General features: G+C 46.3%; 1 protein-coding gene across 1 annotated transcript in view; it reads left to right on the top strand.

The window, feature by feature from the left end:
• ELP1 (elongator acetyltransferase complex subunit 1) overlaps positions 1–24,918 on the top strand; it is a 40,032-nt gene that overhangs the window by 3,926 nt on the left and 11,188 nt on the right. Inside the window, exons 4-26 of the mRNA XM_074931626.1 lie at positions 1,543–1,623; positions 1,968–2,053; positions 3,267–3,363; positions 4,246–4,336; positions 4,803–4,926; positions 5,598–5,688; positions 6,129–6,359; positions 7,435–7,605; positions 14,293–14,392; positions 15,083–15,265; positions 16,055–16,161; positions 16,590–16,693; positions 17,479–17,532; positions 17,634–17,739; positions 18,401–18,516; positions 19,242–19,315; positions 19,933–20,011; positions 20,257–20,336; positions 21,219–21,359; positions 22,441–22,526; positions 23,100–23,248; positions 24,103–24,226; positions 24,686–24,783. Coding sequence (XP_074787727.1) covers positions 1,543–1,623; positions 1,968–2,053; positions 3,267–3,363; positions 4,246–4,336; positions 4,803–4,926; positions 5,598–5,688; positions 6,129–6,359; positions 7,435–7,605; positions 14,293–14,392; positions 15,083–15,265; positions 16,055–16,161; positions 16,590–16,693; positions 17,479–17,532; positions 17,634–17,739; positions 18,401–18,516; positions 19,242–19,315; positions 19,933–20,011; positions 20,257–20,336; positions 21,219–21,359; positions 22,441–22,526; positions 23,100–23,248; positions 24,103–24,226; positions 24,686–24,783 — 2,573 coding nt within the window. The remainder of the gene's footprint in view (positions 1–1,542; positions 1,624–1,967; positions 2,054–3,266; positions 3,364–4,245; positions 4,337–4,802; positions 4,927–5,597; positions 5,689–6,128; positions 6,360–7,434; positions 7,606–14,292; positions 14,393–15,082; positions 15,266–16,054; positions 16,162–16,589; positions 16,694–17,478; positions 17,533–17,633; positions 17,740–18,400; positions 18,517–19,241; positions 19,316–19,932; positions 20,012–20,256; positions 20,337–21,218; positions 21,360–22,440; positions 22,527–23,099; positions 23,249–24,102; positions 24,227–24,685; positions 24,784–24,918) is intronic.

Below are 24,918 nucleotides of genomic sequence, written 5' to 3'. Positions count from 1 at the left end.
ATCAAGTTAGCCTCAAGCAAAACAGAACCACAGAATGCTTGAGGTTGAAAAGGAGCTCTGGAGATCACCTATTCCAATCCCCCTTGCTCAAAGCAGGTTACCTGGAGCAAGTTGCTGGGAACTGTGCCCAGTCAGGTTTTGGATATCTCCAAGGATGGAGACCCCACAACTTCTGTGGGCATCCTGTTCCTGTCTGTGACCACCCTCACAGTAAAAATTGTTTTCATATGTGTTGATGGAACTGCTGTATTTTAGTTTGTTCCCGTTGCCTCTCGTGCTGTCACTTGGTACCATTAACAGTCTGTGCCTCTCTTCTTTACTGTACCCCACGTCCCACATAAGATATTTATACACACTGATGAGATTTGCCCTGAGCTTTCTCTCCAGAGCAGTCTGACTTCTCTCAGTCTCCTCTCGTGTGACATATTCTCCAACTCATTCATCATCTGTGTGACCCTTTGCTGGACTCATTCTAGTATGTTCATGTCTGTCTTGTACTGGGGAGATCAAAACAAGACAGCTTTCCATGTGTGTCACTAAGACTGAGTAACGGAAAAGGATTACCTTCCTCAACCTGCTGGCAACACCCCAAATGCAGCCCAGGATGCTATTGGCCACCTATGCAGCAGGGGAATACTGCTAGCTCATGTTCACCTTGGTGTCCCACATGAAAGACAGGTCATTTTTTTGCCAAGCAGCTATCCAGCTGCTTGGCTCCCAGTCTATCCTAGTGCCTGATTATTACTTTCCAGGTGCAGGACATGTTTTTTTATCTCGTTGAGCTTTATGAGGTTCTTGACAGCCCATCTCACCTACATGACAAGATCCCGGTGGGTAGCAGCACAACCTTATGGTGTACTTGCTACTCCTCCCAGTTTTGTGTCATCCACGGCTGGAGGGTTTCATCCTCAAAGACGTTAATGAAGATGTTAAACATTGGCCCTAGTGTCCGGGGACATGCCACTGGTGACTGATCGCAAGCTGGGCTTTTTGTCACTGATAGCAAACTTTTGAGCTTGGCAGTTCAGCTGGTTTTCTGTCCACTTTACTGTCCTTTTATCTGTCCAATCCTTCATGAGTTTGTCCATGATGATGTTATGGGAGACGGTGTCAGAAGCCTTATTAGAATCAAGATAAATGACATCCACTGGTCTCCCATATCCACAAGTTAGTCATCTCGTTGTAGAAGTCTATCAGGACAGTCAGGCATGATTTTCCCTTCATAAATCCATGTTGACTGCTCCCAGTCATCTTCTTGTCCTTCATATCTCGAGAAGATGTTTTAAGAGTGCCAGGTACTTACTTTGAAGTTTTTAAGGTTAGGCCAGGAAGCATGTTTTTGAAGAAAGAGACTTGAAGGTGTTCTGTTCTAGTTTGAGATTTTCTGCTGTGAAGGATGTGCTCTTTTTAGTATCATATTACCATTAGGAATATTTCTATATTTAAGTCCATGACAAAGCAATAGGACAACACAGGAGAACATTAAGTTTTCATTTGCTGGAGATACCATCACCAATAGTGTATTTAATGTCTACACTGCAGGTCAGCAAACACTCATCATGATGACAAGGGATTTTGAACCAATTACGGAGAAGCAAATCCACCAAGATGAGTTTGGGGAAGGTGAGAGGTGCACTGAAATTAAATTGTTCAAGCTGGTGTCACTGGCATGTTCTAAGCATGTAGAAAGTAAAGAAATGGAGCTGAGCACTTTCTGGGCCCCAGGACATGTTTTAGACTGTAATGCTGCTGGGCAGCTGAAGGAGAATGCCAGTATTTTACTTGTCAGCATAAATTCAAGTAAGTTCCCTGTATTAGAGGAGGTGCTGGCCTATGTAAACGTCCTGCAGGTTTTTAGAATTAAACTTGGATGGAGGGTGTGGGTGGCTTGAAGTTGTGGTTGTGTTTACCACACTGTGCAGAGTAGTGCTGTAAATCTTCCACTACAATGTTTATTTCTTCTTCAGGAAAGTTTGTTGCTCTTGGCTGGGGTAAAAAGGAGACACAGTTCCATGGATCAGAGGGAAAACAGGCAGCGCATCGCAAACAGACGGTATTATGCTAGTTCTCTTATGTTAGGCCCATGCTGTCTCTGGGAAGACATGTATAAAGAGAGTTTCTGTTATTCCTGTGGTGCCAGTTTGCCACCACCTTTCTGGTAGCTGTCTTCATAGGCTGTTTCTGTTGTTACATGAAATCCAGCATTTTTATCCTCTTCCTAATTCAAGACAGCAGCTGGGAGTACTTAGGACTGTTTGCACTGAACTCAAAGCAAGAAGGTTTGCAAGCACTTGTGTTTGCAGAAGTAAATCCACCCTTAAATCAACATGACAGGTTTTGTTGAATGTGTGCTATATACTAAAGTGTTCATATGACCAAGAGAAATAGCATGCAGTTTGGCTGAGAGGAGCAGAAATAACAGTAGTTTGAGCTCCCAGAAGACAAGAGTGGAAGGATTTGGGCTACCAATCATCGCCAGTCATGTGAGGCAGCTCCAAGTAGCTGCACATTTTAGTTCTTTGCTCCTTTGACACTTGGGTTTTGTTTTCTCTACTTTTTATGTGGTGAAAAGTCAGGTAGCTAAAAACGTTCCACTGCTGGATTTTTCTTCATGTGTTTAAGTTTCAAACTTAAAACTGTCCTGCTGAAACCTCTTAGGCTAGAGGGCAGAGACATAAAAAGCAACCTGTTCCAGCTTTACTGTTAGGAGGGACAGGACAAGGCTTGTCTGTATCTAAGAAAATATGCCTAGTTTGATGATGTTAAACCTCTGAACAGCTGCCTCTTGTGTGTTCTGGGTTTGGTTTTTTTTCTCTGTGTTGTTCTGCAGCCTCGAAGAAAACTACTTCTCATCCCAGCTTCTGTCTGCTGTACAGACTGCTTGGGTGGCATTTCTCCCTCTAAGGGGTTGTGCCTCCAGGTGTCAGACGTGAACAAACCGTGATTCACCCTTCTGTGTCCAGCTTATGCACAGCTGGCCTGTAAGCGGAGATCCTGGGTGGAAGTGAAGAATAGCATGTGAATAGACAGTCATATGCACTTGCAGGAGGAGCAGATTGAATTTACAGACAGTTTTAATTATAGTATTTCCTAAAATAACGTTCCAAGTAATGAATTTTTAATTGTACAGCCTTAAGATTTTTTTTTCATTAATTGATTTCATGTCAAGGGTCTTGAAAGAGCTGCCTTAACAATGCAGTCTCTTTAGAGAAAGGTAGCAGTTGCCTTCCCAAGCTTTGATGCAGTTTTCTTTTGTGTGACTTCAGGAGTCACCTACTTCAGCCTGGGATGATGGCAAGCCTCGGGTGACATGGAGAGGAGATGGGCAGTTTGTTGCAGTGAGTGCTGTCTGTCCAGAGACAGGTATGGAACCAAACTTCTTTGAAATACCGACATGTGTAAGAGGCTTCTTAAGCAGAAGCTAGGCAAGGCAAGAAATAACTAGTGTTCGTGAACTCTTGGCCACTTAAAGCAAGGGTAAGTTGAGCTAGTTAATTGCTCTTTTCTCTATTTTGCTGTTCTCAGAGACATTTTATAGACACGATCTTCTGAACGCTTTCTTTGCAGTTTGGTTTTCAGTCCAGTGAGAAGCCAGGAGAGGTTACTACTGAGTAGTTACTATCTGAACTCCTTATTTCATCAGTACCAAATCACTGCTCACACTCCCAGTGATAGGCTCTCAGTGCCAAATGGATGAACGTTTGGGTTGCCGTACCCAATGTCTCATACTACCAGTTTGTCCTTGCACACTTTTGTTTAAATAGTGGTAATACTATACCGTAAGTTTTGCCCTAAAACCAAAGAGGTGACGAGCATGTACATTTCTTTTAATACTGTAATTGATGTCTTCCATAATAAATATTACTGAGCAGTTTAAATGTATCGGTCAACAGACTGATCTGCGCCAAACTGCACTGCTCTTTCACTAGTTTTTACCTTCAGTACTTCAGATTAGGAAAGATCTTGCATTTATAGGAAGAATCTGACATTTCTGTGGTGAAAATTGGAGAGGGAAATGGCTATGACTGAGCTACATCAGACTGAAATTCCTCCTCAGTTCCTTTAGAATCACTCAGTTACTATGAGAGAACTGCCCCAAGACAGAAGTTCTTACCCCTTAAGGTATACAAGAGAGAAATCTTTTTATTCATGTGCATCAAAATTTGCTCTCCTGCCCTCATAAAATTAGGAAAGTCTTCCCAGTGCATTCTTACACCTTTGTCTTACTGCTCTCTCAATCTGTAGGTGCTCGGAAGGTCCGAGTATGGAACAGAGAGCTTGTGCTGCAGTCAACAAGTGAGCCTATCCCAAGCTTAGAACAAGCACTGTCCTGGAAGTGAGTAGTAAAGCAGTCTGCCTGCTGGCAGCAGTGTATTGCTTTTTATTCCCTGGTCACAGTCTTTGATCAGCATCAATTTCATTTTGCCTCTGTGTGTTTGTTTTTCCCAAAAGTAGAAGAAAGCTTACTTCTGATCCAGCATGAGGAAGAGTATCCCTTTAAACCATGAAAAGCCTAATGCTTGTTTTACATGTGGGAATAAGAGATAGCACAGTCTCAATGTCAAGTGTTTTTTGATTCACCTGTATAAATAGGTCCTCTTGCCAGTACTGACATTTACTTGCACACCTGAGGATATCATGAGCCCTGGAAAATGTCTGTGCTGGACCTGTGACTTTGTCTGATGAAAGCACATCCTCTGTTGCCCTTTTATTCGTGTCTCTGAAGAAAATGTAAGTTGATTGGTGTTCAAAATGACAGTGATTATGTGAGCAATCACTTTTCATTTGGCTCTTTTTTTAAGGCCCTCTGGAAACCTGATAGCATCCACACAAGAAAAGCCCAACAGATATGATGTGGTTTTCTTGGAGAAGAACGGACTTCTTCATGGAGAGTTCACCCTCCCATTCCAGAAGGGGCAGGTCAAAGTAAGTGCTGTTTCTGGGCTTCTTTGATTAGAGTGTAATGCGGAGGAGTACTAGATTTTTTTTTTAATTCTGGGAGAAAGTTTTTAATTTATCACTTAGAGCTGGTCCTAATGGAGAAAGTGACCTGAAAAGACAGCAATGAAGAAGTCTGTGGAGAAGATGCAATGCCTCTGCAGGCCTGTAGTACAGAGAAAAGTACAGGGGGATTGTAGATCTGGAGTGCCTTTGGCCCTTGTATACTTTCTACCAGGCAGATGCTTCAAAAATGCTGTTCAGGATATGAGCTGATGCAAGAGCTGTGCAATGAAATACGTTACCCAAATAGGAGAAGCAAGAAGCTACTGCTAGGGTGTTACTTCAACTCCTGCCTTTGGATGCTGAGAGGCAGATGCTTCCTCAGTGCCAAGGAATGCAAAGAGAACACTGCTGTTATGTTTGTGGCTGTACAGCCTCCTCAGCTGTGTGGAACCTCTGTGATAGGTTCTGCTTCAGGATGCTTTGATCCAGCTGTTGGGAGCTTTGCAACACACAAGGGTTGTATTAGCATATTAACCCATGCACCTGACATTGTTGAAAATAAGGAGCAACTCATGGTGTTGCAAGCCAGCTGGGAGCATAGCCACCCTGTGCATAAAAACCAGTATGTGTACGAGCTGTGTTTGTTTCTGCAGGTTAATGAACTGCTTTGGAATGCAGATTCTACCATCCTGGCTATATGGCTGGAAGACCTGAAAGTGGAAAACTGCAACACAAACAGTTATGGTAAGAGACTGGCTCTTACACTTGCCTATGGATGTGGTAAGCAGCGGGCATTCCTCTGCAAGTTAGGAGACACTGTGGAGGGTTACCTACAGCTTTGAGACCCCTGTGCATGTCAGGAAGAACTGGAAATTAATCCTGAGCTCAAAGCATCTTCCCGGCTGCTGTAACAGGAAGTGGTATTAATGGAATGCTAATGGCGTGAGCCCTTTGTAAAACATGGGTGCCTTTGCACAAGAGGAGCTCAAAGACCTCTAGTTTTGACTCTTCTGCACAGCCTGTTGTTTTCCTGTGCTGGGTGTTGTATGACACAGCCCGTGGCCTGAAGGCTAGCACTATTATTTTCATTACACTTAACACACCCCTAGAAGAGCAGTTGTGGTGGTGAGGGCTTGAGATGGGTCTGAAGCAGTAGTCTGTAGTAACCATTTGTTTTTCTATAGTTCAGCTGTGGACCACAGGGAACTATCACTGGTACCTGAAGCAAAGTCTACATTTTGGTAGCTTGGAGGAAAATCAATTGGTGTCGCTGCTGTGGGACCGAGAGAACCCGTATAGACTGTATGTACTCTGCCAGGGTTGGCATTACCTCTCCTATGACTGGCACTGGACCACAGACCATGGGATGGGTGAGAATAGCCAGCATATGTCAAATGTGGCTGTCATAGATGGAGGTAAGCAGGGGGACTGCTTTCCAGCTCCAGGGTCAGAAGAGGTGGCGTAGCCTTTTGGATTCAGAGTGGATAGGATAATGGTAGTTCTTCTGTTAGCTGCTGTTTCTACAAATCTGTTAATCAATAAGGGCAAATGCCGGGGGCTGCCCTTGGGCCACAACAAACTCCAGCAGCGCTACAGGCTTGGGGAGGTGTGGCTGGAGAGCTGCCAGTCAGAGAGGGACCTGGGGGTGTTGACTGACAGCCGGCTGAACAGGAGCCAGCAGTGTGCCCAGGGGGCCAAGAAGGCCAATGGCATCCTGGCTTGTGTCAGCAATAGCGTGGCCAGCAGGGACAGGGAAGGGATCTGACCCCTGTACTGGCACTGGTGAGGCCGCACCTCGATGACTGGGTTCAGTTTTGGGCCCCTCACTCCAAAAAGGACATTGAATGACTCAAGCGTGTCCAGAGAAGGGCAACGGAGCTGGTGCAGGGTCTGGAGCACAGGTCTTACGAGGAGCGGCTGAGGGAACTGGGGGTGTTTATTCTGGAGAAGAGGAGGCTGAGGGGAGACCTCATCGCCCTCTACAGCTCCCTGAAAGGAGGGTGCAGAGAGCTGGGGATGAGCCTCTTTAACCAAGTAATAAGCGACGGGACAAGAGGTAATGGCCTCAAGTTGCCCCAGGGAAAGTTTAGAGTGGATATTAGGAAGCATTTCTTTCCAGAAGGGGTTGTTAGGCATTGGAATGGGCTGCCCAGGGAGGTTGTGGAATCCCCATCCCTGGAGGTGTTTTAAGAGTAGGGTCGACTTAGCACAGAGGGATTTGGTGTAGTTGGGAACTGTTAATGTTGGGCTGACGGTTGGACTAGATGATCTTCAAGGTCCCAACCTAGACAGTTCTGTGATTCTGTTATTGAGGGGGACCATGTAACTGATGGAAGCTTCAGAGGTGGTTCAGTGAGTTCACTGCTAAGGGCACAGTAACTGTATTTGCCTGTAACATTGTTCCTGTTTTCAGTAAACAACTAACAAGAGCTTCACTAACATTTGGAATGGGTTACAGCTTGGTGGGTTTTTTTTAATTTTCTTCCACAGATAAAGTGCTTGTTACTGCATTCCAGCATGCTGTGGTGCCTCCACCCATGTGTACTTATGAGCTCCAGCTCCAGCAGGCAGTCAATCAGGTTGCATTTCACACAGATCCCAAACATAGTGGAGACATGGCTGTCCTGGATGCTTGTAACAGGATCTCTGTGTACAGATATGGTAAGAGCATGTTGCACTGTCTTGTTAAAGGAAACCCTCTGTCCTTGAGAGCAGTACCCTGGTGGACTAGTAGGATGATGGTCACTTGAGCCTTTAGTATTCAGGAGCAAGATATATCTGGTTCAACTGTGTGTTCAGGCTCAGTTCTCTCATCTCCAGTAGTTTGGGTAGCACAGGAGCATTTTGGTGGTGCATTGACTTTGCGAGAAGGCACTTAGCTATGTGTTTATGCTGGTAATATCCCTCTGCTTAGCTTCGGCTTGATTGGAGTGCAGCAAATGCTATCTTGTGTAATCTGTTCTGATGGCATGTTGCTAATTGTCACCGAAGTGTCTGGGAATAGCTACCTGGGGTCTATCTGAGGCACCCAGCACTTCCCAAAGCAGTCACATATACAGTGCAATATTCAGTGTGCTGTGAGACAAGAGGCTTGCTGCTCTTTCTCTGAGTGTCAGAAAGCTGCTCACAGTTTTGTACTGTGACATTATGAAGTAACTGTTTCTCAGGGTGTTAATGAGGATTGGGTGTTGACTGTACATGTATGGATGGTATTTTCTGACTTTTATAATTGTTTCCTGTGTTGTCCTGGTTCAGCTGGGATAGGGTTAAGTTTCCCCAGAGAGAGAGGGGGAAGGGATCTCCAGTGGCACAGGAGCATGGGAACTTTTTCCTTGGTGGCTTTGGTGGCAGGGAGCACACGGTGGGCTTGTTCCGTAACCATTTGCGTTATTTGTCTGTATATCTTTTGTCTTGCTTACTGTTATTGCTGTTTATTGTTGTTATCATTGCTACTGTTGTTCAGATTGTTTATCACACTGTTGTATTAAATTTCTTCTTATTTTAACCTGGGGTTTGTGCGTCACTTCCAGCCCGACCGGCTGAGGGTGGAGGAGGGACAACGGAAACGTGGTCTCCGGTCCCGACAGGGCCTAAACCATCACAGCCTTTTTTGGCGCACCAACATGGGGCACAAATTGGGTTTAAATAAGAATCAAAAAGGGACAGACCCTGACCAGAGTGTGTTAGAGCAATCTGTCGGGTGTAATTTTTCTGTTTGTATTTGTACTGTGTAATAATGTTTGCAGTGCTGGCCCATTTGCTTGTGCGGTGGGGCTGGATTATTCCTTATATCCACTGTGTGTTCCCAGTGCTGGTTTGTTGTCGGTGGAAAATGTATAAAGGGGATTGTTTTGTTATATGGGCTACTGACTGCTTATAATGTGTTTGCATCGCTGGGGGGGGGGGGCGGGGGGGCCGGTACCTGTTTGCTGCCTGGGCTTTTGTTAGGGGTCTCACCCCCTCTATGGGTGAGCCAGGGGAAGAGATCCTCTCGGGTTTTGGGAGTTTCAATTATCCTTGGAGCCTGCAGGCCAGTGTGATTGTGGCATAATGCTTTCTGAATGCTGTCAGGTCTTGTTTTGGGCCATGCGGCACTTCTCTAACAACAGCAGTGCCCGGAAACCTGCCCCGAGGTCAGATAATAGTGAGTGGCAAGGGGTGTGGGAAAAGATGGGCAAAGGCCTGAGTCGGTGGGCACCTCCAATGCTTTGGAATTTCACTCCCAAACAAATGCAGAGTTCTGATAAGCTGATGGAGTGCTTAGAAAGGGTGTGTTACCAAGCTGGCAAAACCCAGGAGACACAGATCGCTGCAATGTGTTGGGGACTTGCCCATGCCTACCGTGTCCTCTTTAATACCACCCGCTGCCCTCAAGGGGGAGAAAAGGCTACAGAACCTGAGAGTGAACTTACTGGTACAGTATCTGGGCCAGGGGAACAGCAGAACCGGTTTCAGTCACCTCCACCAGCACAGCAACTGAGCCGGAGAGCCAGCCAGTGCCGGTGTCAGTCACGCCGATACAGAAAACAAAGTATACCAGAAAGTCAGTTCGCAAAGTGGGGGATGGGGATGATGACCAGGCCTATCACAGGAACAGGAGGAAGGGCCAGAGGTGATCGTCCGATCTCTATCCCCAACTGAGTTGCGAGATATGCAGAGAGATTTCGACCGCGTGGGAGGCGAGCAGATTGGCACCTGGCTGCTCCGATGCTGGGACAATGGAGCCAGTGCTTTTGAGATGGAGGGGAGAGAGGCCAAGCAGCTGGGATCTTTGGCCAAGGATGCTGGCACTGATAGGGAAACAGGGAAACAGACTCAAACCCTCAGCCTTTGGAAGCGACTCCTGCTCAGTGTAAGGGAGAGGCACCCCTACAAGGATGATATCCTATGTCAGCTAGGCAAATGGACCAGCATTGAGAAAGGCATCCAGAACCTCAGGGAACTGGCTGTGTTTGAGATGATCTATGGTGATCTGAATGATGAGCAGTCACCCATGGACCCAGATCAGGCCCCTTGCACACACCTGATGTGGCAAAAGTTCCTGAAGAGCGCACCAGAAGCACACTCGAAAGCATTGGCAACAGTGTCCTGGTGGACAGACACACAGACTCTGACAGTGGATGGAGTGGTTGGCAAGCTCCGGCAATATGAGGGAAATCTCCCTTCATCTCAACATTCCTGGGTCTCAGCTGTGGAGGAACTGTCTCAGAGGCTCCAGAAAATGGAAGAGGACATGTCCTACATTCCACCTACACGGGCTGATGTCTCAGCCATTAGAAGTAAACGTTTCCCCACCCAAGAGAAAGGCAGCAGAAAGTTCACACTACGAGGCACCCTGTGGTTTTTCCTCCGAGACCATGGAGAAAACATGAGGAGGTGGGATGGACAGCCCACTGCTGCCCTAGCTGCATGAGTAGAGCAGCTGAAAGGGAAGACCATCACAAAAGGGGAGTCCTCCAACAAGAGCGCAGCTCCAGTGTCCAGTCAGAAATCCCCCAGGCAGAATAGAATGGCCAATGTTATGTCTGACCCTCTTGAGGGGACCAGTAAATCATTCTCACAAGAAGTGAGAGATGATGAGCAGGATTAGAGGGGCCCTGCCTCCAGCCAGGTGGAGGAAAGGGATAATGGGATTTACTGGACAGTGTGGATCCGATGGCCTGGCACGTCAGACCCACAAGAGTATAAGGCTTTGGTGGACACTGGCGCACAGTGCACCCTGATGCCATCGAGCTACAGTGGGGTTGAATCCATCTGCATCTCCGGAGTGACAGGGGGATCCCAACAGCTGACCCTACTGGAAGCTGAAGTGAGCCTGACTGGGAAGGACTGGCATAAGCACCCCATTGCGACTGGCCCAGATGCCCCGTGCATCCTGGGCATAGACTACCTCAGGAGAGGGGACTTCAAAGACCCGAAAGGGTACCGGTGGGCTTTTGGTGTAGCTGCCCTGGAGGAGGTTGAACAGTTGCCCACCTCACTCGGCCTCTCAGAGGATCCTCAGTGGTGGGGCGGCTTAAGGTTGAGGAGCAGCGAGTGCCTATTGCTACCAGGACGGTGCACCGGTGGCAGTACCGCACCAACCGAGATTCCCTGGTCCCCATTCATCAGCTGATCCGTCAGCTAGAAAGCCAGAAGGTGATCAGCAAAACTCACTCTCCCTTCAACAGCCCTGTATGGCCAGTGAGAAAGCCTAATGGCGAATGGAGGCTGACTGTGGACTACCGTGGCCTGAATGAAGTTACGCCAGCAATGAGTGCTGCAGTGCCGGACATGCTGGAGCTCCAGTATGAACTGGAGTCGAAGGCAGCCAAGTGGTACGCCACGACTGACATTGCTAACGCGTTCTTCTCCATTCCGATAGCGCCAGAGTGCAGGCCACAGTTTGCGTTCACTTGGAGAGGCATCCAGTACACCTGGAATCGATTGCCCCAGGGGTGGAACCACAGCTCCACCATTTGCCATGGACTGGTCCATACTGCACTGGAGAAAGGTGGGGCTCCAGAACACCTGCAGCACATTGATGACTTCATTGTATGGGGGGACACAGCCGAGGAAGTCTTTGAGAAAGGGAAGAAGATAATTGAAATCTTCCTGAAGGCCGGCTTTGACATTAAGCAAAAGAAAGTCAAGGGGCCTGCAAGGGAAATTCAATTCCTAGGAATAAAATGGCAAGGTGGGCGTCGCCACATCCCAATGGAGGGGATAAACAAGACAACAGCCATGGCCCCACCAACCTCTAAAAAGGAGACTCAGTCTTTCCTGGGCGCTGTGGGGTTCTGAAGGATGCATATCCCCAACTACAGCCTGATTGTGAGCTCTCTCTACCACGTAACCCGTAAGAAGAACGATTCTGAATGGGGCCCTGAGCAAAAACAATCCTTTGAACAGATTAAGCGGGAGATTGCCCAAGCAGTAGCCCTCGGGCCAGTCTGGGAAGGGCAGGAGGTTAAGAACATGCTCTACACCACAGCCGGGGAGAACGGCCCTACCTGGAGCCTCTGGCAGAGAGCACCTGGGGAAACCCGAGGCCGACCTCTGGGCTTTTGGAGCCGGGGATACAAAGGCTCTGAAGCTAATTACACACCAACTGAGAAGGAGATACTGGCAGCGTACGAAGGAGTTCGGGCTGCCTCAGAAGGGGTCGGCACTGAAACACAGCTCCTCCTGGCACCCCGACTGCCGGTGCTGGGGTGGATGTTCAAAGGAAAGGCCTCCTCCACACATCATGCAACAGATGCCATGTGGAGTAAATGGGTTGCGTTGATAACAACGGGCTCGAATAGGGAACCCCAGCTGCCCAGGGATACTAGAGGTGATTACGAACTGGCCAGAGAGCAAAGATTCCGGGATGTCACCAGAACAGGAGGTGACACATGCTAAGGAGGCCCCACCATATAACGAGCTGCCGGATGAGGAGAAGCGATATGCCCTGTTCACTAATGGGTCTTGTCGCATTGTGGGGAAACATCGACGGTGGAAGGCCGCTGTGCGGAGTCCCACGTGATGGGTCACTGAAGCTGCTGAGGGACAGGGTGAATCAAGCCAGTTCGCAGGGGTGAAAGCCATCCAGCTTGCTCTGGATATTGCTGAGCGGGAAAAGTGGCCAAGGCTCTACCTCTACACCGACTCGTGGGCAGTGGCGAATACCCTGTGGAAATGGTTGCAGCAATGGAAGCAGAACAACTGGCAACGTAAGGGTAAAACCGTCTGGGCTGCTGAAGTATGGCAGGACATTGCAGCCCGTGTGGAAAACCTCGTTGTGAAGGTGCGCCATGTGGATGCCCATGTACCCAAGAGTCGGGCCACTGATGAACATCGACACAACCAGCAGGCAGACCAAGCTGCTAAGATCAGAGTGGCTCAGGTGGACTTGGACTGGCAGCGCAAAGGTGAACTGTTCATAGCCCGGTGGGCCCACGAGACCTCGGGCCACCAAGGTAGAGATGCAACATACAGGTGGGCTCGAGATCGAGGGGTGGACCTCACCATTGACACCATTGCAGAGATCATCCACGGATGTGAGACGTGTGCTGCAATCAAACATGCCAAGCGGGTGAAGCCCCAGCGGAATGGAGAGCGATGGCTGAAATACAGATACGGAGAGGCCTGGCAGATCGACTACATCACACTGCCACAGACCCGCCACAGGAAGCGCCACGTGCTCACAATGGTGGAAGTAACCACTGGATGGCTGGAAGCTTACCCAGCGCCCCACGCCACCGCCCGGAACACCATCCTGGGCCTTGAAACCCAAGTCCTGTGGCGACACGGCACCCCAGAGAGAACTGAGTCAGACAACGGGACCCACTTCCGAAACAACCTCAAAAATGCCTGGGCAGAAGAACACGGCATCGAGTGGGTTTGCCATATCCCCTACCATGCACCAGCCTCTGGGAAGACCGAGCGCTACAATGGACTGTTAAAAACCACACTGAAAGCACTGGGAGGTGGGACCTTCAAAGACTGGGACATGCATCTAGCAAAGGCCACCTGGCTAGTCAACACAAGAGGATCTGCCAGTCGAGCTGGCCCGGCTCCGTCAAAACCTCCACGTGCTGTAGGTGGGGATAAAGTCCCTGTGGTGCGCATGAGGAATATATTGGGAAAAATGGTCTGGTTTAGTCCTGCGCCAGGCAAAGGTAAAGGCAAACCCATCCACGGGATTGCTTTTGCCCAAGGACCTGGGTGCACCTGGTGGGTGATGCAGGACGATGGAGAGGTCCGATGTGTACCACAGAGGGACTTGATTCTGGGTGAGAACATGCTGTGAATTATGCTGTGCCTTTGTAAATTGTTGTTTTGTTATTGCTAACTGCTGAATGGCAGCTGGACATGACGCAGATGGTATAGAATAAAGGGGTGGATTATGTCCTGGTTCAGCTAGGATAGGGTTAAGTTTCCCCAGCAGAGAGGGGGAAGGGATCTCCAGCCGAGTTATTCATACCATGCTGACGTCATGTCCGGGCGTGGGAGCGCAGGAACTTTCTCCTTGGTGGCTTTGGTGGCAGGGAGCACACGGTGGGCTTGTTCCGTAACCATTTGCATTATTTGTTTGTATATCTTTTGTCTTGCTTACTGTTATTGCTGTTTATTGTTGTTATTACTGCTACTGTTGTTGTTCAGATTGTTTACCACACTGTTGTATTAAATTTCTTCTTATTTTAACCCGGGGTTTGTGCGTCACTTCCAGCCCGACCGGCTGAGAGTGGGGGAGGGACAACAGCAACATGGTCTCCGGTCCTGGCAGGGCTTAAACCATCACATATGTACTTTTTGCTAAGAGTGATGATGGAAGGGGCTCTGTTGGCGGGATCTCTAAACTCTGCTTTGTTCTGTGTTTGCTAGGACAGAGTACAATGAATGACCCCACTGTCAGGTTTGGAGCTGTTGGTGGAAATGGATTTAAAGCAACTGTGGAAACACCATACCTGGATAAAGCCTACAGGTAATCTATAACTAGTACAGTTGTAGTGGGGAGAAAAGAGTGGTGCTTGGCTGAATGTTTTAGAGGACACAGCTCTGACCACTTGTCTCAAGAGTTTGAAGTTTGTCAGGTAACATGGTTTCATTGTGCTGACACTGTGGCTGCAACTAGTGCTAAGGATTGAGCAACACACTGGGAAGTTTATCCTGAGAAGTGTCCATGACTGAAGTCTTGATCCAGTGAGAGCAGTGACTGTCAGTGACAGCACTGAGACAGACTTTCCTGTGCCTGGTACTCTTGGCATTGTGGTGCTGCACTTTATGCTCCTGCTCCCAGAGCCAGAGGAATGGCTGTGCAGTGCCCAGGCCTGTCATCATGGCACTCTGAGCACAGAGCTGCTAGCATGGCAGGGACAATGTCAAGGTCAAATAACCATCCTGCTCTACATTTGCTCCTATACAGAGTTGGTATGGGAGCAGTACAGCGTAAGGAAAACAAATAGGGTTCTCTGGGTCTCATACTTCTTCTTCAGCCTAGCCTGTGACAGGAGTCATACTTCGGGTGACTGTTTGTTTGTGTACTGGAGCTCTCCTAGCCATACTGTGCATCTGAAAAGCCAGGCTGTGCCTGGGAAGACCTCCACCTCTGCAGTGAGGTGTCCTGTGGAAATCAGGTTCTATTTGCTTCCCAGTCTCTCTTGTTTTGTGACAGAGTTGATGTGGGCAGTGACAGCAATGAAGTGATGAATCCTCTGGGGCTCCGATTTCTCACCTGGCTACCAAATGACAGCTTCCTGGTGGTTGGTCAGGGTCAGCATGCTGCTCAGTCTGTCCTTCACCATCTGACTGCAGTGCCTCATGTGGCCGGAGCTGAAGAAGAGCACCTGAATTTATGGTACTAGAAACCTGTCAGTTGTGGGTGAAGTCTGAGAGTGCCTCTGTACAGCGCCTAGAAGGAACTAAGTCTCAACAGACATGCAGCCTGGAGGCTGTGGGTTGGGGAATTTAACTCTCTTCCTGCAGGAAGACCAAACAGCTCATGAAGCTGCCTGCTAGTCAGCACTTCCCTGTAGTCCTGATGCCTACACCCAGCCTGGCAAGAGGGCATATGCTAGCACGCCTCTGTCAATACAGGATAGCTCTGTTTCTTTGTCTGAATTGCAGGCCCCCGGGGGGGACTGAATTTCTCCATTTTACCGTTTGCCCACTATTATCAAAGTCCAGAAGGGGACTGATAGCACTTGTTACTGGTCTGCTCCTCCTCACCTGCTGGACTTTGTGCGATTGACTAAAACCAGATCACAAAAGGAAGTCACCTGGGGTACAGAAATCTTCTCAAAGGGATCCTGAGTGTTGCTTTCTGCAGCACTCAACACAGCAGAGAGGCTGATTTGCATATGAACGAAAGAAGTGTGGGCTTTGCAGTGTGCTCTAAGCATGCAGTGAGTAGTGAAGTTAGGCAAATGCCTGTTAGCTGGAGTTACTGGTGCTCTGTGGTGCCAATGTCAGCTGACAAAGGTGTGAAAAGACTGCAGAAGATCCTTACATGAACAAGGTGTTTGTCCATGCTGTAGATGTGCATTCTTCCATCTGACCACAAGAAATGCAGGGTCTAGCTGTTAAATATATCTCCTGTGATTGATGTTCTGTGTTTTGATGTTCTGTCTTCTGTATCTTGATCCAGGTTGTCTGTGCCTGTAGATGGAGAAGTGATCAGCCTGTGCTGCAGCCCAGTGACCAGAACTGTAGCTGTGCAGCTGGCTGATGGACAGATCTTGAAATACGTCTGGGGTAAGCTAGGTCCTAATAAAGTATCTGGTCTGAGGTGTAGTTATTACAGATTTCTCAAAAGGTTTAATGAGATGGTTTGACTTCAGGCAGATGGGTGACTCGCTCGTAGTTGGTCCTGCCTTTCATGCTTCCTCTGCTCCCAGAAATGGGCCAAAATTATGATTTGAAAAGCAGGTTTAGTGATTTCTGAAGTGCTGACTGACTGCCACATCCTTGACACTTCTCTCCTACAGTGGAATAAAGGTGCTGCTGAGCCCTTAGAAGTTAGCACCTTTTTTCTGCTGCGCCCTGGACTTTTGTGTCAGCATTCCTCCCCTCTGTCAAATGGTGTAGCTTATTCCTAGCTCTAGTTTTCTTGAGATGCATGTGGTTATAATGTCTGAATCTTTGATCAGATGGAATACAGTTTGATCTTCTTTGCTCGTCAGAGGCTTCTGTTCCAGTCCTTGAGCCCTGGCAGACTAGCAACGGCTCTGCTGTTCGGTTCCCCTACCCTTGTGTGCAGACTTCTATCACAAGGATCAGTGGCGAAGTAAGTAAGACTGTGAGCAGATTAAATTCAGTACCCAGTTGTTTTGTGTCAAATGTGCACCGTGATCCTTTGCCCAGGGCCCAATGATACTTCTTACCAGCATTCTTCATAAGGCCCTATGCAGAGCTGAGAACATGTTTTCTCAAGTGTTTCTGATGATTTACAGTTAACACCCCATCTCCTTATTCTGTAAATACAATTAATAATGTCATTGAAGAGCAGTAAATTTCAGATTTAAAATCTCCAACAGTCACTGCCCTGCTCTTGTTGAAAACAGCTTTTTGCTCTGTTTTGTCTGAACTTACCCTAATAGCAAATATGGCTGCACTGAGTTACTGCAGATCTCCTGCTACTGGTATTTTCTATTAGATGAGTTCTTGGTAGTTAAACAGTTTAAGGAATGAGTAGCTATTTTGCTGTAGTTTCAGGGTTTCTTTCCTTCAGCATGCATCCAGGTGAGTTCTGTATGGAGTTGCTTTGCTCTGCTCTGTACTATTGCTTTTCCTCTGGTATTTTGGACCAAATGCTGCTGAATAAAAACCTAAGTTATATGTCATGGTTTCTGTTACAGAGTAGACCAAGCTGGGTTTCCAGCCAGAACTGTTTAAAGGCACTTAAGTAAGCCCTCCTGGTATAGAGGTTGTATGACTCCAGCTTCTCTGAGTAATTCACATGAGCTACTCAGTACCTAACTGTAAGGTACTTAATGCAGTGCTAGTCAGTATTGTGAGAGTCTGGAGGCTGTCACACAGATAGCTTATACTTGTCATCCCTTTTATTTCTAGGAGATGATCTTGGGCCTCACAGATCGATACCGGTTTTTTGTTAATGATATTGAGGTACCAAAGATTTTGCCCCTCATTATATCCCCTTTTCCTCTGCCAAAGGCAGCTTTCCTGTGCCGCTCTGTACAGCAATAAACTTCATCATTTTTCTACAGGTCGCTTCCAACATCACCTCATTTGCAACATACAATGAGTTTTTGTTGGTGACAACTAACTCTCACACCTGTCAGTGCTTCTGCTTGAAGAACATGTCAGTGAAAGGTAAATGCCAGATCTGGCTGCCTGCTGCTAGCAGCTCATGGCCGTTGTCTTAGAACCACAAGATGTCCCCATTTTTCACAACCAAACCTGCTGTATTTGGGTCACTCAGAGCTAATTGCTTAAAAGACTGAGGAAGAGAGCTTTCAGAAATCTGTCAGAGAGCAAGGAGCACAGAGAACTGACTTTGTATATCACATGCTCCTCCCAGGGAGCAGGATTTGGCCTGTAGTTGTCCCTTCTTCATTCTTTTCAACAGCTTAGCCCTGCATTCTCTCCTTCCCTCCATGTCCAAAAAAAAGAAAGGGCTATTTGAGGGTGTGTGGGAGAGAAGAGATCCCAGTAGAAAGAGTTTCTGGTGGCATCTGGCTATGAGAGGTATGAGGATGCTGGGGAAGGCAGGATGACAACTTACTGGTCCTTTACATCTTTCAGTGCTCCTCATCTGATCTGCTGAGCTTTGATCCTGTTGTGTAGAGGACCTCTCTGCTTTATGTACAGCAGTTATTAGCACTAGGATGTCCTCTTCCTATCTGAAACCATTGAAGATCGGTGGTGTATTGTTGACTTGATCCAGTATGACCTTGCAGGGCCACACAGGACAGCCTGCCTGGGGCACTGTCCTGTGGTGTGCCATGTATGCTGATAAATGTGCTGTCTTCAGCCCTTCAGGCTGGCCTGAGCAGTGCTGCTGCACCCAACAGTGAGACCCTGCGCAAGGTGGAGCGAGGTTCACGTATCATCACCGTTGTGCCCCAGGACACAAAGGTTGTGCTGCAGGTCAGTGCTCTGTCAGTGTCTGCTGAAGTCTGCTATCAGGGGGTGTGTAGGGTTGCCATCTCAGTGGGCAGCTGGCCAACCTGCAAACAGTGTGTGCAGTGCTATAAAGCTCCTGCCCTGTACTGCTGCAGCACAGCACCTCACAGATCTCCAGCTGCCTGGCTGGATGCAGAGGCATTTTGAGCATGCCTGTGGGAATTGGGTTCAGCACAGGCAGCTGGGTATGTACAGAACTGAGAAGAGCTAGTCAAATTCCTGATGCCTAAGGTAGCTTAGTGCTACATATCATGGCCTCTCATGGTGAATCTCAGACTCACCTGTTAGAACTTGCTGTATTTGCTAGCCACCCTCCATTAGCCATGTCACTAAATTTGAAGTGCTGAGCTCAATCTTCAGAACCAGCAGAGGTTCACAGAATGGAGAAAGATGTCATTTGAAATGCATCTCTGAAGGTGGGTAGCCCAACATCCTTCTCAAAGCAGGGCTAACCTGAAAGCTTGATCAGCCTCCTGGGTCTTGCCTGGTTAAGTGGAGTCCAGCCTTCCGAGGAAGGAATGTTTTGGAGCAGAGAGAATTTTCAGACATTTTTCCACGGTTGTTGAAATGCAACAGGCCCATGCACCTGCAAGGAGCAGACAGGCCTAGAAAACTAGCCAGTCCTTGCTTTGCCTTCAGTGTAGGTGGAGTAACTACAAAAAAATAATTGTGTGGATCTTGTGTTATAGATGCCAAGAGGAAATCTGGAGACTGTTCACCACCGAGCTCTGGTTCTTGCCCAGATTCGGAAGTGGCTAGACAGGTAAATGACACTGGTGTATTCTGGTCTTCCCCTCCCCCAGTCCAACCTCTTAGAGCCTGGCTGGCCTGATTTTGTTGTGCTGGAGAAGGGAGGGAGGCTAAACCCAGAGGAACTGACTTCATTAGTGGGAATGAAACTTTCTGGGGCTACCAGCTAGAAGTCCAGCTTTCAGCAGTCCCAGGTGTCTCTCACTGAAGGTGTGCTGAGACTGTGTGGGTGGGAGAAATCTTCTGCTCCATTCTCCAGACATCTCAATCACTTCGTGATGAAGCTTGCTGATTTTCATGTTTTATTTGTTTAATTGAGTTACACTGAAGTTTTCTGAAACAGAAGTTTGTCCATTAGGTTAAAATGTAGTTCTCTGTTTTAAGAGAGGAAAAAAGTAATGCAAGGCCTGTATTGCTTCCTCAACTTGATGTGCTGGTCTGCACCACTGCGGAGGCTGGCAATGAACAGGATTGACCTTGGACATTTTTTCTGGAAGGCAATCCACATGGCATATTGCTTAGGCTATTTGTTTCCCAGGGGGTCTATGCTTACCTCTAGTTAGTTGCCTTTATTTTCAGATATTGTACCTATCCACTATGTAAACTATCCCACTTGACTCATTCCTCCAGGCTTATGTTCAAGGAAGCATTTCAGTGTATGAGGAAGCTGCGAATCAACCTCAATCTTCTCTATGACCACAATCCCAAGGCAAGTATGCCCAGTTCTGTTGTGGTTTCCATGTCCATCTGGCCTGAAATCCCTTGACATTGAACAGTGGGCTCAAAAGCTTAGGTAGTGCTGTCAGTAGAGGTGGCTGCTCTGCACTGCTGCATTCTCATGCAGGCAGGTCAGATTTAGCATTTCCTTCGTTTTGTGCATTTGGAGAAGGTCTTTGAATTTGTTCTTAATGTACTTGTTCAGAATAACAGTAGTAATACTCTTGTTCATTTCAGCTATTTCTGGAAAACGCAGAAACCTTTATCAGGCAAATAGATTCTGTGAGCTCTATCAACTTGTTTTTCACAGAACTGAAGTGAGTATAATTCTGCAAATGGAAGCATGCACTTAATCAGTGGTGATACGTTATTTTGTCAAAATATTTGCAGCTCTTCAGGATGGGTGCAAAGAATCAGTCAGAAATCTGGCATGTTGGGTCATAAAGACTCGAGAAAGCTCAGAAGTTTCAGGGATAGTCAAGCATGTCTTGCTGGGAATTCCAGATTGCAGGCATCCATTAGGTTTTTCCAGCAAATGATTAGTACATTGTCTGACTGCTTTGACTTGTCTTCTGGTTTGCTGTACAGGGGTAAATGTGAACAGAGAAAGTTTTGTTTCCTCATAAAGAGGAGCAAGACAGCACTGTTTATCTGAAGCCTAAGGCCAAGATACGTACTTAGATTCCCAAATCAGGTCTCCTGATTTCTTTCTCAAGGGTTGAGTGACAAGAGGCTTTAGGGCTCTGGTAGCTTCAGGACTTCTCAAACTTGCTGATGTTTAGCAGCTGAAGCTATCACTTAGCTGTTCTGTTTTTATTTTCAGTTTTGACCTGACCTTAACACTTTGTCTAGAAATAAAAGCAAATGGCTTAATTTTCAGCAAGTGCTCTATGCTCAGCATCTTCATAGTGGATTTAGTAGAAGACAGCTGTATCTTAGAAATTTTCTGCTTTTTTGTGTAACTAAAACAGTTGTTCTGACCAGCTTTTTTCAGTGCATCTCTTGACTGAGAATCGAGATGGATGAGAGATGTTGGAGAGCTCTCTAGCAGTGTGGCAGGTTGTGTGTCATTACTGAATGACGTATGAGCTATTTTGTTGAGTAGTCCTTTTCTGCATTTGTGTTTCTTAATGTTACTGTCTTTGTGATGGACTCTGCAATGTACCATGCTGGTATTCATGGTATCTGTTTTTATTTAGAGAAGAAGATTTCACAAAGAGTATGTACCCGTCTCTGAATGGTAGCAGTAATGCTGAACCACTTCAACATGCTGATCAGAAAAAAGTCAACGTTATATGTGATGTGATGAGAGTTGCCATGGAACACATTGACCCTCAAAAGTGAGCATTATTGTAGGTGAAGGAGCCACTAGAGAGATTTCTGTTAAGTCATTTGCAGAAAGTGAAGCTGTCCTTAACATCAGTTATTTTGCTTCAGATCCTCTGAGGTGAGCCTGTGCTCCCCAGAACTTATTGTAGCGATACCTTCCATCTGCTGAGGATGCTGGCCTGAAACAGCAACATTTAATAATTTAATAATTCCACTTTTTATTGCAAGGGTTATAGATGCAGGATGCTTATAAGGGTTTAAGAAATACACTCACTTTAGGAACAATCTGTGTGCACAGGGGACAGGAAGTCATGAGCAAGATTGTCATGTCAGGGAGATGCTGACTTTTTGGAGCAGCTGCCCTTTCGAAAAGATCTCAGCTGTTCCTTTTGAGACTGAATTACTTTGTAAATCTTCAGCTGCATATTTCTGAATGATTAACTTTTTGATAACCATCATCCTTAGATGAATCAACACCACACAAGGATAAAGGGTAGGAAAATAGGATAATAACAGTAGTTAGTGAAGCAGTGTTAAACCATTGGAAGCTTATATGTGAAACACTGGATAGAGGAGCAACAGGTGGTAGGTTGCTGCTGAACTCTGAAAATGGAGACACTTTTCAGCAAATGGTTTCAGAAAACAAAGCATCCCTTTAACTGGGAAAGCCATTTTGAAATAGTACATGTGAAATGTATGAAAGTGGAAATAACCTACAAAGCTTTCCCTCTGCAAAAAAGAGCATTTTCATGCCAAATTTGATTTGGAAAACTGTGTGCAGCTCTCTGAGTTTTCAGAGAGAGGTGTTCTCTCTCCATTGCACTGACTGTCATGGGAAGGAAGTTCATTCTACTCAAAACACACCTCCAGTCTTGTGATATGCTTGGGAATACATGCTGAGTAGAAAAACATTTCTGGTGTATTCTGTTCTCTTCCCGTTTTTCCTTCCTTCCTTTAGAAAGATTGAAATTCCTGAGCAGTTTGGTACTTTTTACTAAAATGTAAACTATAACTTGTACTATCTGTGCTAAATAGGAATAAGCAGTGTTTCTGCCTTCTCACTTTTCCATTTCCTGCTTCTGTTTTCTTCAGGTACTGCCTATCAATACTGACAGCACATGTAAAGAAGAGTCCTCCGGAACTGGAAATTGCTCTCCAAAAGGTTCATGATCTTCAAGGTGTTGTATACAAAACTCAAAGCTTTGAAAATGGGTGGTTTGCAGGAACTTTCATTGTTAGCATGGTTCACTCTGAGGATTATTTTAAGGTGACTTGTTTGTGGAGTCAACCAGAAGACAGAAATGTACTTGAAACTGGCTGTGTGATAATGGAACAGCAGCTAAGATACGCTGCTCTACATGCCCTCAGCTCATCTTTTTTTCTAGGTATGTCAGCATATAGCCCAGAGTTGGAGCTGTTTGCTTTTTCCAGTCAGAACTCTGATTCTCCCAACATGGAATAGGAGGCTCCCGTTCTGGGTCCTGGTATCTCAAACTGGCAAATTTTGCTTTTATTCCGTGCTGATACTTCTGACTTGTCAGTGTTGCACGCTTCATGAGTTATTGTGCTTGGGCTGGTCCTTAAAGTTGCCCAGGAAAGGCAAAGTAACCCCTTCTGCAATATAGACCAAGACATTAGTTTGATAGTTCCTATCTGGTGTCAAGGATGTGCTTGCTAATGCATCCCTCCCTCAGAGTGCGGTTCCACTGCTGATGGTGTACCTGATTGCATGCTTCTTTATCTTGTTACAGAAAGCATTACTCCAGATGTCAAAGCTGTGAGTGCAGAAGAAGCACTGAAGTATCTGCTTTTCCTTGTGGATGTCAATGAATTGTATGATTATTCCTTGGGAACATATGACTTTGATTTAGTCATCATGGTGGCAGAAAAGTCTCAAAAGGTCTTGTCTTATAGTTCCAGCCAAGGAACTATTTTTCTGCCTTTCCAAATGTTCTTTGTAGTCTGCAGATCAGCCCACGTATTTTGCTAGTCATAGCTCTCTACTCAGACAGGATTACAGTTGCTCGGAAGTTCTCTGTGTGTGTTTGGGATAATGCTGGAAGGGTGGCATGTCTCTGCATTCCTTTAGTACTTCTTGAGCACAGCTTTGGAAACTTGCTTGCACTCAAGGTGAAATAGGGCTCTTCTAGAGCAGCATGGCAACATAGCTCTGGGGAAGAGAGGGACTATGTTCTGAAGTGTTGTGACTTCATGCCTTACATTCCCAGTTTTGTACTCTTTTGATTCTTGCTTATTTGGTGGTGGCCATGATAATAGTGTGTATCATCCAGCAGGTTTAATTTGAAATCACTGAATAGAAATACCCATCAGGATCTTCAGAATTCCCTAATTTTGCAACAGAGTCTACTGTCCATCAATTAAAATACTCTATTCATGTTAACAAATTTTATGACCTTTAGTGTGGGGGAAATTGATCAGTGTTACAGTTGCAAATTTATACATGATACTAGCTAATAGCAAACAATGTTTGATGTGATACATAGCCTTTAATTTTGAATGTCACCATCCTTTAGATACTGCTGAAGCCCATGTGTGAGCCTGGTAATTTAAGTTAGTTATTCCTGGCAAGAGTACATATACATAAGATGTCTTACATTTAAAAAAAAAAAAAAAAAAAAAGCCTTTTTAGTGTATTATTGTGCAACTTCAAGTATGGGATTGTCTCTTGGCGGATAGGAGTAAGTAAGGATCTTACCAGATTAGCTCAACTGAAGTTTTTATTATTCTTTGCAGGACCCAAAAGAATACTTGCCCTTCTTAAATACCCTCCAGAAAATGGAAACCAATTATCAGCGATATACAATAGACAGACACTTGAAGAGATACACAAAAGCCCTTGGGCACCTCAGCAAATGTGGTAGGTGTCCTGCACATGTTGTGTCTCTAAGGAGAAATTCTGCAGTTAAGCATTTCCATTTTGGAGAGCCTTTGGGGGGAAACAGCTGAAGAAACAGAAGGATTGCACAAGGTTATCTTCCCTCCTGGTAGTGCATAGTTAACTGCTACATGGTTTCTGTAGTGTAGCTTGGCACAGGGACAATGGGGAGAGAATGCTTACTGTTGTGATTGTGAAGCTTAAGTCTTGTTTTGTTCCTGTTGTAGTTGACCCGTTCCCAGTTAATACTGCTGGCAAAAGTGAAGCAAACCTCAAGAAAGGGAACACCTTTGATTTTACAGCAGTAGAGTAGGTGGTTTTGGGCTCTTCCACCCAAGCACCTCTAGTTGCTTCTTAATGCAATGAACCCAAACTGTCTGGGAGCCATGAAAGCCATGTGCTTTGTCTTTTATTGCTGTGAAAAATACATTATTTCTGCAGGTCCTGAACACTTCTCTGAATTTCTGAACTTGGTGAAGGATCAGAATCAGTATTGTGAAGCCCTGAAGTTGTACCCCTCTAGCACTCAGGAATACAAGGTGTGTAAGCATGTGACACTGCAGCATACAGGCTTTTCATTTTCTCATGTGCGTGTTTGCACGTTCTTGGCATCTTGAGTGAGGGCAGGAATGAGACAGCAGCTGCTTGCATTCAAGTTCTGCAGGTTATTGCTA

Source organism: Athene noctua, chromosome Z (assembly GCF_965140245.1).
Source record: "Athene noctua chromosome Z, bAthNoc1.hap1.1, whole genome shotgun sequence".
In the NCBI taxonomy this organism is placed as follows: domain Eukaryota; kingdom Metazoa; phylum Chordata; class Aves; order Strigiformes; family Strigidae; genus Athene; species Athene noctua.
The sequence above is the reverse complement of the archived record's forward strand: the minus strand, read 5'-3'. Positions and strand labels throughout refer to the sequence as shown.